At 51.1% G+C, this 14,632-nt stretch overlaps 1 protein-coding gene across 3 annotated transcripts in view; it reads left to right on the forward strand.

Moving 5' to 3' along the window:
• Positions 1-1,506: 1,506 nt before the first annotated feature.
• Positions 1,507-14,632, forward strand: part of shisa4 (shisa family member 4) — a 105,880-nt gene continuing 92,754 nt past the window's right edge. For all 3 annotated transcript variants that reach the window (XM_080210113.1, XM_080210114.1, XM_080210116.1), the window contains exon 1: positions 1,507-1,631. In XM_080210113.1, the coding sequence (XP_080066239.1) occupies positions 1,589-1,631 (43 nt within the window). In that variant the 5' untranslated portion in view covers positions 1,507-1,588. The remainder of the gene's footprint in view (positions 1,632-14,632) is intronic.

The raw sequence follows: 14,632 nt of genomic DNA on the forward strand, positions 1-14,632 counted from the left end.
CTCTCCCCCGCCGCCCCCCTCCCCCTCTCCCCCGCCGCCCCCCCTCCCCCTCCTCCTCTCTTCCCCGCCGCCCCCCTCCTCCCCCTCTCCTCTCTCCCCCTCTCCTCTCTCCCCCGCCCCCCCCCTCTCTCCCCCGCCGCCCCCCCCTCCTCTCTCCCCCGCCGCCCCCCCTCTCCTCTCTCCCCCGCCGCCCCCCCCTCTCCTCTCTCCCCCGCCGCCCCCCCCTCTCCTCTCTCCCCCGCCGCCCCCCCTCTCCTCTCTCCCCCGCCGCCCCCCCCCTCTCCTCTCTCCCCCGCCGCCCCCCTCCCCCTCCCCTCCCCCTCTCCTCTCTCCCCCGCCACCCCCCCTCCCCCTCCCCTCTCTCCCCCCCCGCCCCCCCTCCCCCTCCCCCCCGCCGCCCCCCCTCCCCCTCCCCCGCCGCCCCCCCTCCCCCTCCCCGCGCGCCCCCTCCCCCTCCCCCGCCGCCCCCCCTCCCCCTCCCCCCCTGCCCCCCCTCCCCCTCCCCCCCTCTCTCCCCCGCCGCACCCCTCCCCCCCCCTCTCCCGCCCCCTCCCCCCCTCCCCCTCCCGCCCTCCTCCCCCCCTCCCCCCTCCCGCCCTCTCCTCCCCTCCCGCCCCCCCTCCCCCTCCCCCGCTCCCCTCCCCTGCCGCCCGCCCCTCCCCCTCTCCCCCGCCGCCGCCCCCTCCCCCTCTCCCCGCCGCCCCCCCTCCCCCTCTCCTCTCTCTCCCGCCGCCCCCCTCCCCCTCTCCTCTCTCTCCCGCCGCCCCCCCTCCCCCTCTCCCTCTCTTCCCCGCCGCCCCCCCTCCCCCTCTCCTCTCTCCCCCTCTCCTCTCTCCCCTCTCCCCCTCTCCTCTCTCCCCCCGCCGCCCCCTCTCTCTCCCCCGCCGCCCCCCTCCCCCTCCCCCTCTCCCCCGCCGCCCCCCCTCTCCTCTCTCCCCCGCCGCCCCCCTCCCCCTCCCCCCCCCGCGCCCCCCCTCCCCCTCCCCCTCTCCTCTCTTCCCCGCCGCCCCCCCTCCCCCTCTCCTCTCTTCCCCGCCGCCCCCCCTCCCCCTCTCCTCTCTCCCCCTCTCCTCTCTCCCCTCTCCCCCTCTCCTCTCTCCCCCGCCGCCCCCTCTCTCTCCCCCGCCGCCCCCCTCCCCCTCCCCCTCTCCCCCGCCGCCCCCCTCTCCTCTCTCCCCCGCCGCCCCCCTCCCCCTCCCCCCCCGCGCCCCCCCTCCCCCTCCCCCTCTCCTCTCTTCCCCGCCGCCCCCCTCCCCCTCTCCTCTCTTCCCCGCCGCCCCCCCTCCCTCTCTTCCCCGCCGCCCCCCCTCCCCCTCCCCCTCTTCCCGCCGCCCCCCTCCCCCTCTCCTCTCTCCTCTCTCCCCTCTCCCTCTCTCCCCCGCCGCCCCCCCCTCCCCCCTCCCCCCTCTCCTCCCCTCCCCTCCCCCGCCGCCCCCCCTCCCCCTCCCCCTCCCCCTCTCCTCTCTCCCCCGCCGCCCCCCCCCTCCCCCTCTCCCCCCGCCCCTCCCGTGCAGGTTTCGCGCATCCTCGCTTGGAGTTGGTATCACGCGCCCATACGCTCAGTGCCGGTGTCGCGCAATCAGTCGCCATGGAGCTGGGGCCGGTGCTGTTGTTGCTGAGCGCGCAAGCGGGTAAGGAGAGAGCGCGGCTTGTGTGTGTGTAGGCCCGAAATAAAAATATCCCCAAATATAAACATCCCAAATATAAACACCCCAAAGAGAAAATACTCCGAAACATAAAAATCCCCAAATGGAAATATCTCCAAATATACACACCCCAAATATAAATACCCCAGATACTGGGCCCAATTTTACCAAATATAATTATCCCCGATTGTACCATTTTGATTCGAAATGTTGAATTTCGACGCGATTCAGGTCCGATTTGTAAACCTGTTCTCAGACGCCCCCCTACATATTCAGCCCGAAAAAAAACTCGCGAGCCTCCCCAAACCCACCACCGGAACCCCACCGCCACCCCCCAAACCCCAACCACGACCACTCCCCTGCCCCGCCCCCCCATTCCCCATGCCCCCACCCCCCCAGCGCCGTCCCCTACCCCCCTTCCCACCTACCCCCTCCCTCCCTCCCTCCCCCCAACCCCTCGTCTCCCTCCCCCCAACCCCTCGTCTCCCCCTCCCCTCCCTCCCTCCCCCCAACCCCTCGTCTCCCCCTCCCCTCCCTCCCTCCCCCCAACCCCTCGTCTCCCCCTCCCCTCTCTCCCCCCAACCCCTCGTCTCCCCCTCCCCTCCCTCCCTCCCCAACCCCTCGTCTCCCCCCTCCCCTCCCTCCCTGCCCAACCCCTCGTCTCCCCCTCCCCTCGTCTCCCCCTCCCCTCCCTCCCTCCCCCTCCCCTCCCTCCCTCCCCCTCCCCTCCCTCGTCACCCCCTCCCCCTCCCCTCCCTCGTCACCCCCTCCCCTCCCCCCTCGTCACCCCCTCCCCTCCCTCGTCACCCCCTCCCCTCCCTCGTCACCCCTCCCCTCCCTCGTCACCCCCCTCCCCTCCCTCGTCACCCCCTCCCCTCCCTCGTCTCCCCCTCCCCTCCCTCCCTCCCCCCAACCCCTCGTCTCCCCCTCCCCTCCCTCCCTCCCCCCAACCCCTCGTCTCCCCCTCCCTCCCTCCCTCCCCCCAACCCCTCGTCTCCCCCTCCCCTCCATCCCTCCCCCCAACCCCTCGTCTCCCCCTCCCCTCCCCCCACACCCTCGTCTCCCCCTCCCTCCCCCCACACCCTCGTCTCCCCCTCCCTCCCCCCACACCCTCGTCTCCCCCCACCCCTCGTCTCCCCTCCCTCCCCCACACCCTCGTCTCCCCCTCCCTCCCCCCACACCCTCGTCTCCCCCTCCCTCCCCCCACACCCTCGTCTCCCCCTCCCTCCCCCCACACCCTCGTCTCCCCCTCCCCCCACACCCTCGTCTCCCCCTCCCTCCCCCCAACCCTCGTCTCCCCCTCCCCCTCGTCTCCCCCTCCCCCCCTCCCCCCCTCCCCCCCCTCCCCCTCGTCTCCCCCTCCCCCCACACCCTCGTCTCCCCCTCCCCCCCCTCCCCCTCGTCTCCCCCTCGTCTCCCCCTCCCCCCACACCCTCGTCTCCCCCTCCCCTCCCTCCCCCCACACCCCCGTCTCCCCCTCCCCCCACACCCCCGTCTCCCCCTCCCCCCACACCCCCGTCTCCCCCTCCCCCCACACCCCCGTCTCCCCCTCCCCCCACACCCCCGTCTCCCCCTCCCCCCACACCCCCGTCTCCCCTCCCCCCACACCCCCGTCTCCCCCCTCCCCCACACCCCCGTCTCCCCCTCCCCCCACACCCCCGTCTCCCCTCCCCCCACACCCCCGTCTCCCCCTCCCCCCACACCCCCGTCTCCCCCTCCCCCCACACCCTCGTCTCCCCCCCATACCCCACCCCCCCTCCCCCCCATACCCCCACACCCCACACTTAGCCTATCCAAATCTCTCTGCAGACTTTGTGTCCTCCACGCAATGCTTTCCCACTCATCTTTGTGTCATCTGCAACTTTATTACCCTACACTTGGTCCCCTCCTCCAGATCATCTATGTATACAGTAAACAATTGAGGCCCCAGCACTGATCCCTGCGGCACGCCACTAGTCACCAACTGACAACTGGAAAAGCACCCATTTATTCGAACTCTCTGCATTCTGTTAGATAGCCAATCCTCAGTCTGCGCTAACACTTTATCCCCAACTCTGTGTACCTTTACCTTCTACAACAACCTTTTGTGAGGCACCTTATTGAATGCCTGCTGGAAATTTAAAAACACCACATCCACCAATTCCCCTCTGTCAACCGCACTCGTTACATCTTCATAAAAATCCAGTAATTTTGTCAAACGTGACTTTCCCTTCATGAATCCATGCTGCGTCTGCTTGATTGAACCATTCTTTTCCAGGTGTCCTGCTATTTCTTCCTTAATGATAGATTTCAGCATTTTCCCAACTATGGATGTTAAGCTAACCGGCTTATAGTTACCTGCCTTTTGTCTACCTCCCTTTTTAAACAATGGCGTTACATTAGCTGTTTTCCAATCAGCTGGCACCTCGCCAGAGTCCCCTGAATTTTGATAAATTACAACTAATGCAACTGCTATTACTTCTGCCGTTTCTTCTCGTATCTTGGGATGCAATACATCCGGACCATTAGCCTACCCAGCACTACCTTTTTAGTAATAGTGATCATTTTAAGGTCCTCACCCGCTACAGTCCCATGATGTCAATTATTGGTACGCCATTTGTGTCCACCACTGTGAAGACCGACACAAAAAACTTGTTTAAGGCCTTGGCCATTTCATTATTTCCCATTATTAAATCCCCCTTCTCACCTTCTAAGGGCCCAACGTTTACTTTAGCCACTCTTTTCTGTTTTATATATTTGTAAAAACTTTTACTCTCAGTTTTTATATTTTATGCTAGTTTACTTTTATAATCTATCTTTCTTTCTTGCTTTCTTCGTAGTTTGTTTTTTAAAGCTCTCCCAATTTTCTTTCACCCAACTAATTTTGGCCATTCTGTGTACACTGGCTTTTAATTTGATACTCTCCTTTATTTCCTTAGTTATCCACGGCTGGTTATCCCTTTTCTTACAATCCTTCTTTTTCACTGGAATATATTTTTGCTGAGTACTGAGAAAAATCTCCTTAATAATCCTCCACTGTTCCTCAGCTGTCCCACCAATTAGTCTGTGCTCCCAGTCTACATTAGCCAATCAGCTCTCGCTCTATCATACTCCCCCTTGTTCAAGCAGAGGACACTGGTTTGGGACCCTACTTTCTTACCTTTCATCTGTCTTAGAAATTCAACCATATTGTGATCAATAATTCCAAGAGGATCCCTCACAAGGAGATCATTAATTTTACCTGCCTCATTACACAGGACCAGATCCAAGATAGCTGGCTCCCTTGTAGGTTCTGTAACATACTGTTCAAGGAAACTACCTCAACAGCATTCTAAGAACCCTTCCTCAAGTTCACTGCGTCTGACTTGAGTTGATCAATCAATATGGAGGTTAAAATCCCCCATGATTATTGCTGTTCCGTTTTTACATGCATCTGCTATTTATTTGTTTATAGCCTGCCCCACCTCGAAGTTATTATTTAGGGGCCTATAGACCATGCCCACCAGTGACTTTTTCCCCTTACTATTCCTTATTTCCACCCACAATGATTCCACGTTTTGCTCCTTAGAGCCTATATTGTCTCTCACTATTGTCCTGATGTTATCCTTAATTAACAGAGCTACCCCGCCTCCTTTTCCTTCTTGTCTATCCTTCCAAAATGTCTGATACCCCTGGATATTCAGTTCCCAATCCTGGTCACCCTGCAACCACCCAAAAAAGATGTCATTCTTTCTCATTTTCACGCTCATTAGACATATTATTTTGGTAAGATTAGCCCTGTGTCTGACTTAGCTACTTCAGGATATGTTAAAGTCTCAATTCAGACAGGAAATAGCTTAGCTCTAACACCTATGTAACTATACAACGAGCATGACATCCCCACTCCCCCCAGTGACTTCCCTTACCATCCCCCCGCCCCAATTCTTCGACACCTGGGTTGAATCCTCCTTATTGGCCCTATCACCTGACTCCCCCACCATCCTACCTGATTAACCCTCAACCTGATAACCCCTCCTGAATCGAAAGGCCATGGCCCTGATTCACCTATCATTGACAGATTTTGCACTCCACCCACCTGCTATCCTGGCACCTACCTGCCATCCAGCCATCTGCTATTCTATCCGTATGCCACTTTGCCACACTTTAGAAATAATGTGAGAGTCCTTGACAAGGTGCTGAGAAGATTTCCTAGAAGAGAATGATTTAACTACAAGACTAGAGTTGGAGAAACTGGGGTTGTTCTTGGAGCAGAGGAGATTGATGAGATATTTCATAGAGGTGTGAAATGTTATGGCAGATGTTGATAAGGTATACTGTTCTTGTTAGTTGACTGAACAAGGATTAGGGAGCAAGAGATTCTGAGATCTGAAGATTTTTTTCTGTTATAAGTGTAATGACCTGAAACACTCTGCCTACTAGGATGAGGGAAGCAGAGATGATGAATGATTTCAAAAGGAAATTCGATGGGGATAGAGTGGTGGGATGAGACTGATTGATTGCTCAACAGAACTGGCATGTAGTCAGTGGGATGAATAGCTTCGTCTGGTGTGGTAATGTCTCTGTGACACTGAATGATACTCGAAAAGTTCAGGAATTTGAAGCCAATTAACCTATTGCAATCGTCATCACTTCCTGCTGTTCTCACTAAATGCTTCTTCATATAATTATTAAAGTTGTTGGTTTGATTGGACTGCCCAGGGCAATCAAAACGTTCCCAATCTTCCATGCAGTCATTCTATTTGATTTGTTCACTCTCCTCTTATTTAGACAAACTTCGCTTCTGCAATATTTCCAACAGTATCGGGTTGCACCAGGAACAGGTGGATGTGGTGCAGAAGAGTTGAGACAGATCGGAAATTCTGTCTGAGAAATGGCAAAATAAAGTAATGTTGTCAACTGTAAAGTGGTAAGATTAGGGAAGGAGGTCAAACATTGGAAACAAACTACAAGGTGTCTGACGGGTATGTGGAGACCCTGATTTCATTACTTGTTTTAATTGTCAGCCACCTTGAGAAGTACTATTAGCTCATTCATATTACATTGTTAGAGCAAATCCTGTGTAAGTAATGCTGATTAGATAGTTCATGAAAGTATCCAGATTAAGCCCTCAGCTTTTGGCAATTATTTCAACTGATCTTTCATAAAATGATTCTGAACTAATGGAGACCAGCAGGAAGAAGCCAGTCAGATTGTTTTACTCATCTGTCATTTTTACTTTTGGGCTCTACAACTGATATTTTCTTCAAAAAATAAGAAAGAAAAACGTATTGCACAAAACAGGGCTAATTGTCCTATTGTGTGCTTGCTATGTGAGGGAGAATGATCCAACTTAATCCTACCTTCCAGTTCTTAATCTCCAACAGCCTCCTCTGTATCAAAGAAAACCACAGCAAATAATCAATCTCTCCTCATAGCTTTAATTCTCCACCCTGGTAACAGCCCCCTAAATTTTCTCTGTACCCTGTCTAGTGCGATCACATCCTTCCAATAGTGTGGACCAGAACTATGTGCAGTACTCTAGCTGCAATTAAACTGATATTTTATCGAGTTTTAGAATAACCTTCCTGTCCATATTATACACTAGTAAGGAGTCTTCTTACTGTGCTTACCCCAGTCCAACGCCGGTATCTCCACATCATCTTATACACTAGGCCTTAGCTAATAAAGGAAACTACCCTATGAACCTTCTTAACAAAGTTACCTGCCTTTCTGCTACCTTCATGTATCAGTGACATGCACACCAAGGCCCCTTTGTTCCTCTACATTTCTCAAAAAACTTCCATGTATTGTGTAGTCCTTGCCTGCTTACCCTTCCCAACTGCATTAAGTCACACTTCTCTGAATTGAATTCCATTTCCCACTTTCCAGCCACCTGTCCAATCCATTGATATCTTTCTACAGTCTATAGCTTTAGAACGTAGAATAGAGAAAAACTACAGCACAAACAGGCCCTTCGGCCCACAAGTTGCGCTGATCATATCGCTACTTACTAGGCCTACCTATAACCCTCAATCCCATTAAATCCCATGTACTCATCCAGAAGTCCTTAAAAGACCCTAACGAATTTGCCTCCACCAGCACCGACAGCAGCCAATTCCATTCACCCACTACCCTCTGAGTGAAAAACTTACCCCTGACATCTCCTCTGTACCTACTCCCCAGCACCTTAAACCTATGTCCTCGCGTAGCGACCATTTCAGCCCTGGGAAATAGCCTCTGAGAATCCACCCGATCTATACCTCTCAACATCTTATAAACCTCTATCAGGTCACCTCTCATCTTTCGTCTCTCCAGGGAGAGAAGATTGAGTTCCCTCAACCTATCCTCATAAGGTATGCCACTCAATCCCGGCAACATCCTTGTAAAGCTCAAGTGCACCCTTTCAATAGCTTCCACGTCTTTCTTGTAATGAGGCGACCAGAACTGCACACAGTACTCCAAGTGGGGTCTGACTAGGGTCTTATAAAGCTGCAGCGTTATCTCCCGACTCCTAAACTCAGTCCCTCGATTGATGAAGGCCAGTACACCATACACCTTCTTGACCACATCCTCTACCTGCGAGGCCAATTTAAGAGTCCTATGGACCCGGACCTTCTGACCTAGGTCCTTCTGATCCTCTAAACTGCTAAGACTCTTACCCTTGATGTTATACTCCTTCATCCCATTTGACCTGCCAAAATGGACCACTACACATGTATCCGGGTTATCCTATAGCTTTCGTACTCACCATCAACCAATTTTTGTATCTTAATCACATTTCAATCCAGTTTAAATTATACGTATTCCACAAACAGCATTGGATCCAATGGAACTCTACTGGGTGCAGCCCTCTGGTCACAAAAGATGAAGCCACTGAACCAGTTTTGGATCCAATTCGTCACTTTTCCTTTGATTGAGCTTTTAAGTTATTGAATGATGAATCTAGCATGTGGAACCTTGCCAAAAGCTTTGCCAAAATCCATGATGATTACACCTCATGAACTTTCCTTGTTACTTCCTTCATCAAGTGAATCAGACATAACCATCCGCTAAAAATTCACTCTGACTATCCTTAATTAATCTGTGATCTTCTAAATGGCTAGTTAGAAACTTGGCTGACTGGTTACTGGGCAAAGGGCATTGCCTCCTTCCTGGCCATCCTGATAATCTCTGTTGCCAGGACTTGCCAGTTTGCCAGGCTGCATTAGTATTTCCTCAGCAGGAATTCCTGCAGTACCACCAGTGACCAGTGCCTCAGGTGACGCTACTTGGACAGGACAGTTACATGCCTCTGATTATCAAAAATGGCCATGAGATTAACCAGTCAAATAGAGGCTGGGAATGTAACATTAGACCTATGTTTCAAGTGTTCAATATTTCACACTCCTCATTAACAGCAATGTCTGTTTCACTCTCATATCAAGAACCGTGCTCATGTCTTTCATCTTCAGAAGTTATACTTATGGTCTCTTATTGACTTTCAACTTTCTATTGTTATCTTGCTGTTTATAATTTGTAAAAAATTTTCTGAGGAGTGATGGATAAGACTGAATTTTAGAAGAATGAGAAGTAATCTCTACCGTCACTGAATCCTCCACTGTCAACAACCTTGGGGCTACCAGGCTTCAGAGTCTCAATTGGACGCACTGCATAAACACAGTGGCTCCAAGAGCAGGTCAGAGGCTAGGAAAACTGCAGCAAGTAATTCACCTTCTGACTCTCTATAGCCTGCCCACCAACTACAAGGCACAAGTCAGGAGTGTGATGGAATGGTCCCCACTTGCCTGGATGAGTGCAGCTCCAACAAAGTTCAAGAAACTTGACACCATCCAGAACAAAGCAACCTGCTTGATAGGTACCACATCCACAAACACTGACATACTACGCCACCGATGCTCAGTAGGAGCAGTGTGTACTATCGACAAGATACAGTCGACAAAGGATTGTGAATAGACTTCTTGTTACTACAATAGTATTTATTTACCCACATTTATTAAACGCCCATCCAATCAATGACAATATCTTACAGAATACTAAAGTTCAAGTCCAATACTAGACCTCAACTTAACTTCTACGTGACTGGCAAGTACCCAAGCAGATATTGGCCTTTATTTGTGTGCTGGTCTCTGTAGTCCTCTGTGTTATCTGGTCCGTTGGTCTGGTCTGATACTCTGGCTCTGATCTTCCTTCCTTCTTGGGTGGGGTGGCTCTCCTCATGCTAGTTGTTGCTGATGATGGTCACTTGTTGTCATTTGTTAGGGGAGAGAGAAAAACATTCTTGTGCTGAGAAGCATCCTTTATACCTCATTGGCAAAAACCAATCAGTTGATCAGGACTCAATCACCCTGATTGATAGGGTGCAATGAGGTGCTGCCACGCCGATCTCTGGGTGTGTACCCAACAGCCATGCCTGTAGTTGCTGAAGTCACATAGGTCACATATCTCCCTCCCAAATAAGGGATTGAGGTGTTCATATGTCTGGTGCCCTTTGCCCTGAAGATGGCCAATACTCTGTGTATTCCAGCTTTTGCAGCTGCAGCCTGTTTGTCTAATTTATTTTGGGGCTGCAGCCTGTCTGTTTCAGTGTTTGTCCAATTATCCAGTGTGTCCTTGCAAACCACCATCTTGGGTGGCCTGTTTGCCCACAGTCCCTCCTGTTGATCCTGAACATGAAGCATAATGGATCATAGACTCAGGACCAATATCTGTCAGGAATTCCCAAATCACTCAACAATCAAATAAGGCCCAGGTATTGGCATGCAAAATAATAACACATCTCTATAACATATTTACATTCCAGAAGCTGCAAACAGCAAACATTTTACTGTTACAAACAACCACATATTCTAAAACATCATCGTTACCCTAAGCCAATTACAACAAAAAATTCAAACATGACAATAAAGTATACACGAATCCGAGGAATGTTTTGAAATTAGGATTTCCAACTGTCCATTGGTGCAAATTGCGAACCGGCAGGTTTCCCTATAAACATTGCTCTACTGAATTAGAGGGAACCGTGATTCAAGGGCGAACCTATGTCCTGACTCCGGGTGATCCTCTTTTTCCATCGGCTGAATTGGACTGTGAGGATGATGAGATATACCAGGGTGAATAAAATCAGTAATATCGCCAGGTGTGAAATTATGCAAATGGATGGGTAGATTTGAATGTTTGAGCCCCAGTCCCAAAGATCATTCCACCATGAGGTGGCCTTAATTTCTTTAATTTTCCTTGTCACCTCTTAGGTTTGGGGTATTACTTTAGTGAAGGTTCTGGGGGCTGTAGCCAATTTTATCCGAACCTGGTACAGCTCCTCCGGTAGGGGTTTAGGCTTCTGTCACATTTCTCATGATACTCCCTGAGGGTCTGTCGGAGCTCATCAGTGGCATTTTAAATCTATCCTCTCCCTGTTGTGAATGCCTGTCAGTTGAATGAGGCCCACCCTGGCTGATATGTCTGGTTTGATGCAGAATGTAGTGTTAGTAATGTCACAATGGCCGTATTTTAACATTTTGATTCGAAGTGTTGAATCTGGGCGCAATTCAGATCTGACTTGGAAACCTGTTTTCAGGCGTTCCTTATGTACTTTGCCTGAAAAAGAATTTGCGTGTTTGAATCGTGCTGTGGCAGGGCTTATCGCGCCTGAATCGCTGCTGCTCTGACCAGAGCCTTCAAATGCGCATATGCAGTGAAAAAAAATTTGAAAAATGCACCCCTGTCGCATTGCTCCCAGGCCACAAAGAGCAGAAGAAGTGGCTTGGGAGCGATGGCCCCCATAGATGTCACCTCACCCCCACAACATTACCGTCCCTCTTATCCACCCCTCTACTACCCAGTCTGATCATGACCCTTGCCCCCTTTCCCCCCCACTGATCACCCACAGAGTGGCAGCGGACCCCCCACCCCTCACCAGAGATCCATATGGCCCCTCTCTCTCTCTCTCTCTCTCTCTCTCTCTCTCTCTCTCTCCCCCCCCCCCCCCCACCAACCAGAGAATCATCTGACCCGCCTCCTCCTCACCTCCACCAGAGAATGATTTGACCCACCTTCCCCTCCCTCCAATCTCTGATCTGACTTAGAGAGTCATTGGAAGCTCTGAACTTACCTCTTCATAAGCTGGAGCACCCAAAACAGAACTTTGACCAGCATGTCTGTTTCACGCCAAATCTGGATGGGCGAACGCGATGGTAAAGGGAGAAATGCAGGTAAGATTGTGCATCCATCTTATAAAACAGGTGCAGTTTGAATTGTGGCCATTTTAGGGCCTTGGTAAAGTGGGCATCTGCGCAGATGTGGGTGCAGATCGCGCTGATCGCCTCATGCCCGACTTTACCAAGTTTTCGCGCCAGAAAACAAGCGAGACACAATGGTAAAATCAGGCCCAATGTACCATTCTGGTATTGTTTTGGGGAGAGGATGAGATAGCATTTCCCTGCTCCCTTGTAGGCCACTTGAGTTATGTCTGTGTCCAGGCTATGAGCTTCCACTGAGCAGTTTAGCCTAGTGTTTGTTCTGAATCCCCATGCATCCTCATTTAAGTAAACAGGGTAGGGGCATACTATTATTTCGTCGGTTTGCTGACATCTATCCAGAGTAGTGCCCACGAGTCTCCCTTTTTTCTCTACTGCGTACAGTAAAATGCCGTTGTACCCTATCCAGATATCATCATGGATAGTCCCTATGATTTCCACTTCAAAGACCCTCAGTCCAACCCGGTCATCAGTGATTATGGAGAGCCCTAATATCATTCCCAGGGCTTTCCCTGGAGTCCCTTTGCAATATCATTGAACCAGACTTGGTCAACTGTCACATATGGCAGCCAGATAACTTGAGTGTTTCTTACCCATAAATAGGTGTTCCATCTGTTCGTCAGTAACCCAAGATGGAACCTGTCCACTGCGTATGTGCTCTTGGTTTTCCCTTAGCTGCTGTGTCATCCATTGTCCATATCCATGACATAAAGTCTAATTATTTCTAACGTGAGATGGTGGAAGTGATTATTCTGAGTCCCATAAGCTTTCAGTTGACTTACGTGGAACCAACCAGTTTTCCTGTCGGCGATCAGGACCTTATGCACTGAAGGGCTTATTTTGTCAGTGATGGTATGTGGGCCTGCATATCTTGGGGACAAGAAAGAACTGGGATGGTAGAGGGAAATCATTACCTGCTGGCTAACTGTATATTCTACAGGATGTACTGTTTTATCAAAATATGCTTTGCTCTGTTTCTTTTTAACTCCTAGTTGGACAGCTGTGGCTAACTGGCTGCTTTAGTGTTTTCATTATTTGCTAGACGGCTTTCTTGTCGGCTCCATTTAATCAAATCCCAATAAATTTCAGTTCCCCTCATAGCTTGGTCAGTTGTTAATGTGTGGTGGGGGTGAACCTAGTAGAGCTGGAAACAGAGTTGCGTACCATCATGACGGCAAAGGGAAGCACGGTATCCCATGTTGTGTTGCGTTGCTTTGCTGCAGTTTTCCTAATGATCCCTTTTAGCGTTCAGCTCATGCGCTCTACGATTCCATTGGATTGTGGATGGTAGGCGTTGTGGGATTTCTGCTTGATGTCAAACAAAGCCATGATATTCTGCATTACCCATCTGGTGAAATGTGCCCCTTGGTCAGACTCTATGCTGCGGGGCAGACCTCATTGTCTGACCACCTGTTGGGCCAATATTTTTGCAGTGGCCTTAGCTGTGGATCTAGTTGGGAATGCCTCCATTCATTTGGTGAAAGTGTCTGTTATTATCAGGACATATTTAAATCCATTCCTGCATGACGGTAGTGGGCTGACGTAATCAGTTTGTCCAGAGACCTGCTACTGGGCATATGTGCCTTAGCACTGCTTCCCTGGCATACCTATTGGGGTTATTTTGAGTGCAAATTAAACATTTTTCGGTATAATGGGTGATATCATCATGTAGTTCGGGCCACCAACATAATTCTTTCAACCGCTCGATTATTGTCTGGGTCCTGATGTTCATGTCCATCATGGTATAGGCAGGTGAGCTGTTTTCTGTCTTGGGAAGGGACTACATACATGCCTGCTTTTAGTATTGAGCTGTCCTGAATTTGTATTTTATACCTCCATTTCTCGTATGGGGCTGGGTAGACTCCTTCCAAGATTTGTTTTAGGGGATCGCCAGTATTCTGTGCCTGAACCAAGATGGCTATATTGGTTTGACAGATGGCCATAGAGTCTACTTGCTTTCCTGTGGGTGGCTGCCAAAATTGTCCTGTATGGGCACGTGATTCGGCCAAGCTGCCTTACAGTTGCCAGGTGGGGAGGTCCCGTGGTGGCTTCTAACTTTAATAATTCTGTGTGTACGCTTTTTGGTGGTCTACAGAACATGTTTTAATAAGGGGGCCAACGGTAGGGGCTTTCCGTCCGCAGAGACAAAACCTCTGGCTTCCCATAATGGTAGGAACTCAGTCAAGCTGTTGCACACGTACATACTATCGGAGTGTATGTTGGCGGGATTTGGAAATAAATCTGGGTGACTCACTACGTATGCAACTGCGGCTAGTTTGGCAGCTTAAGCATTCAAATGACTGGGTAGTTTGAGAGCGAGTTCTATTAATGACTGTCCCTGTTGTTTTTCCACATAAATGCCACATCCAGTGATCCTGGTCCCATCTTCTATGGTGGATGAACTATCTACGTAAATTCTCATGGCTGAATCTGTCCGTTGGGTGGCTGTCTGTTTTGTCCCTGACCACGTCTCCTGTTGTTTCAGGGTAATTGGACCTGTGAGGTCCTTTGTGGCTGTAATCTGACACTCGTGTGGATCTCCCCCAATATTTAAATTATCTGCAGTGGACACTTTGGTTTGCTTTACGGTGATGTTCCAACCCTGTAGTAGTAATGTCCAACGGGCAGCAATTGTCCGGCAGAAGTTGGGTTGGGGTGTGTTCAGTGAGAACTGTTATCGGGTCTAGTCTAGTAATATATGTGAAATGCTGCACAACCCAAAATACTGTGAGCAGGTGTCCTTCGAGAGAAGCCCCGTTTGACTGGGTCTAATAC

Source organism: Carcharhinus amblyrhynchos, chromosome 22 (assembly GCF_965287045.1).
Source record: "Carcharhinus amblyrhynchos chromosome 22, sCarAmb.v2.hapA, whole genome shotgun sequence".
NCBI lineage: Eukaryota > Metazoa > Chordata > Chondrichthyes > Carcharhiniformes > Carcharhinidae > Carcharhinus > Carcharhinus amblyrhynchos.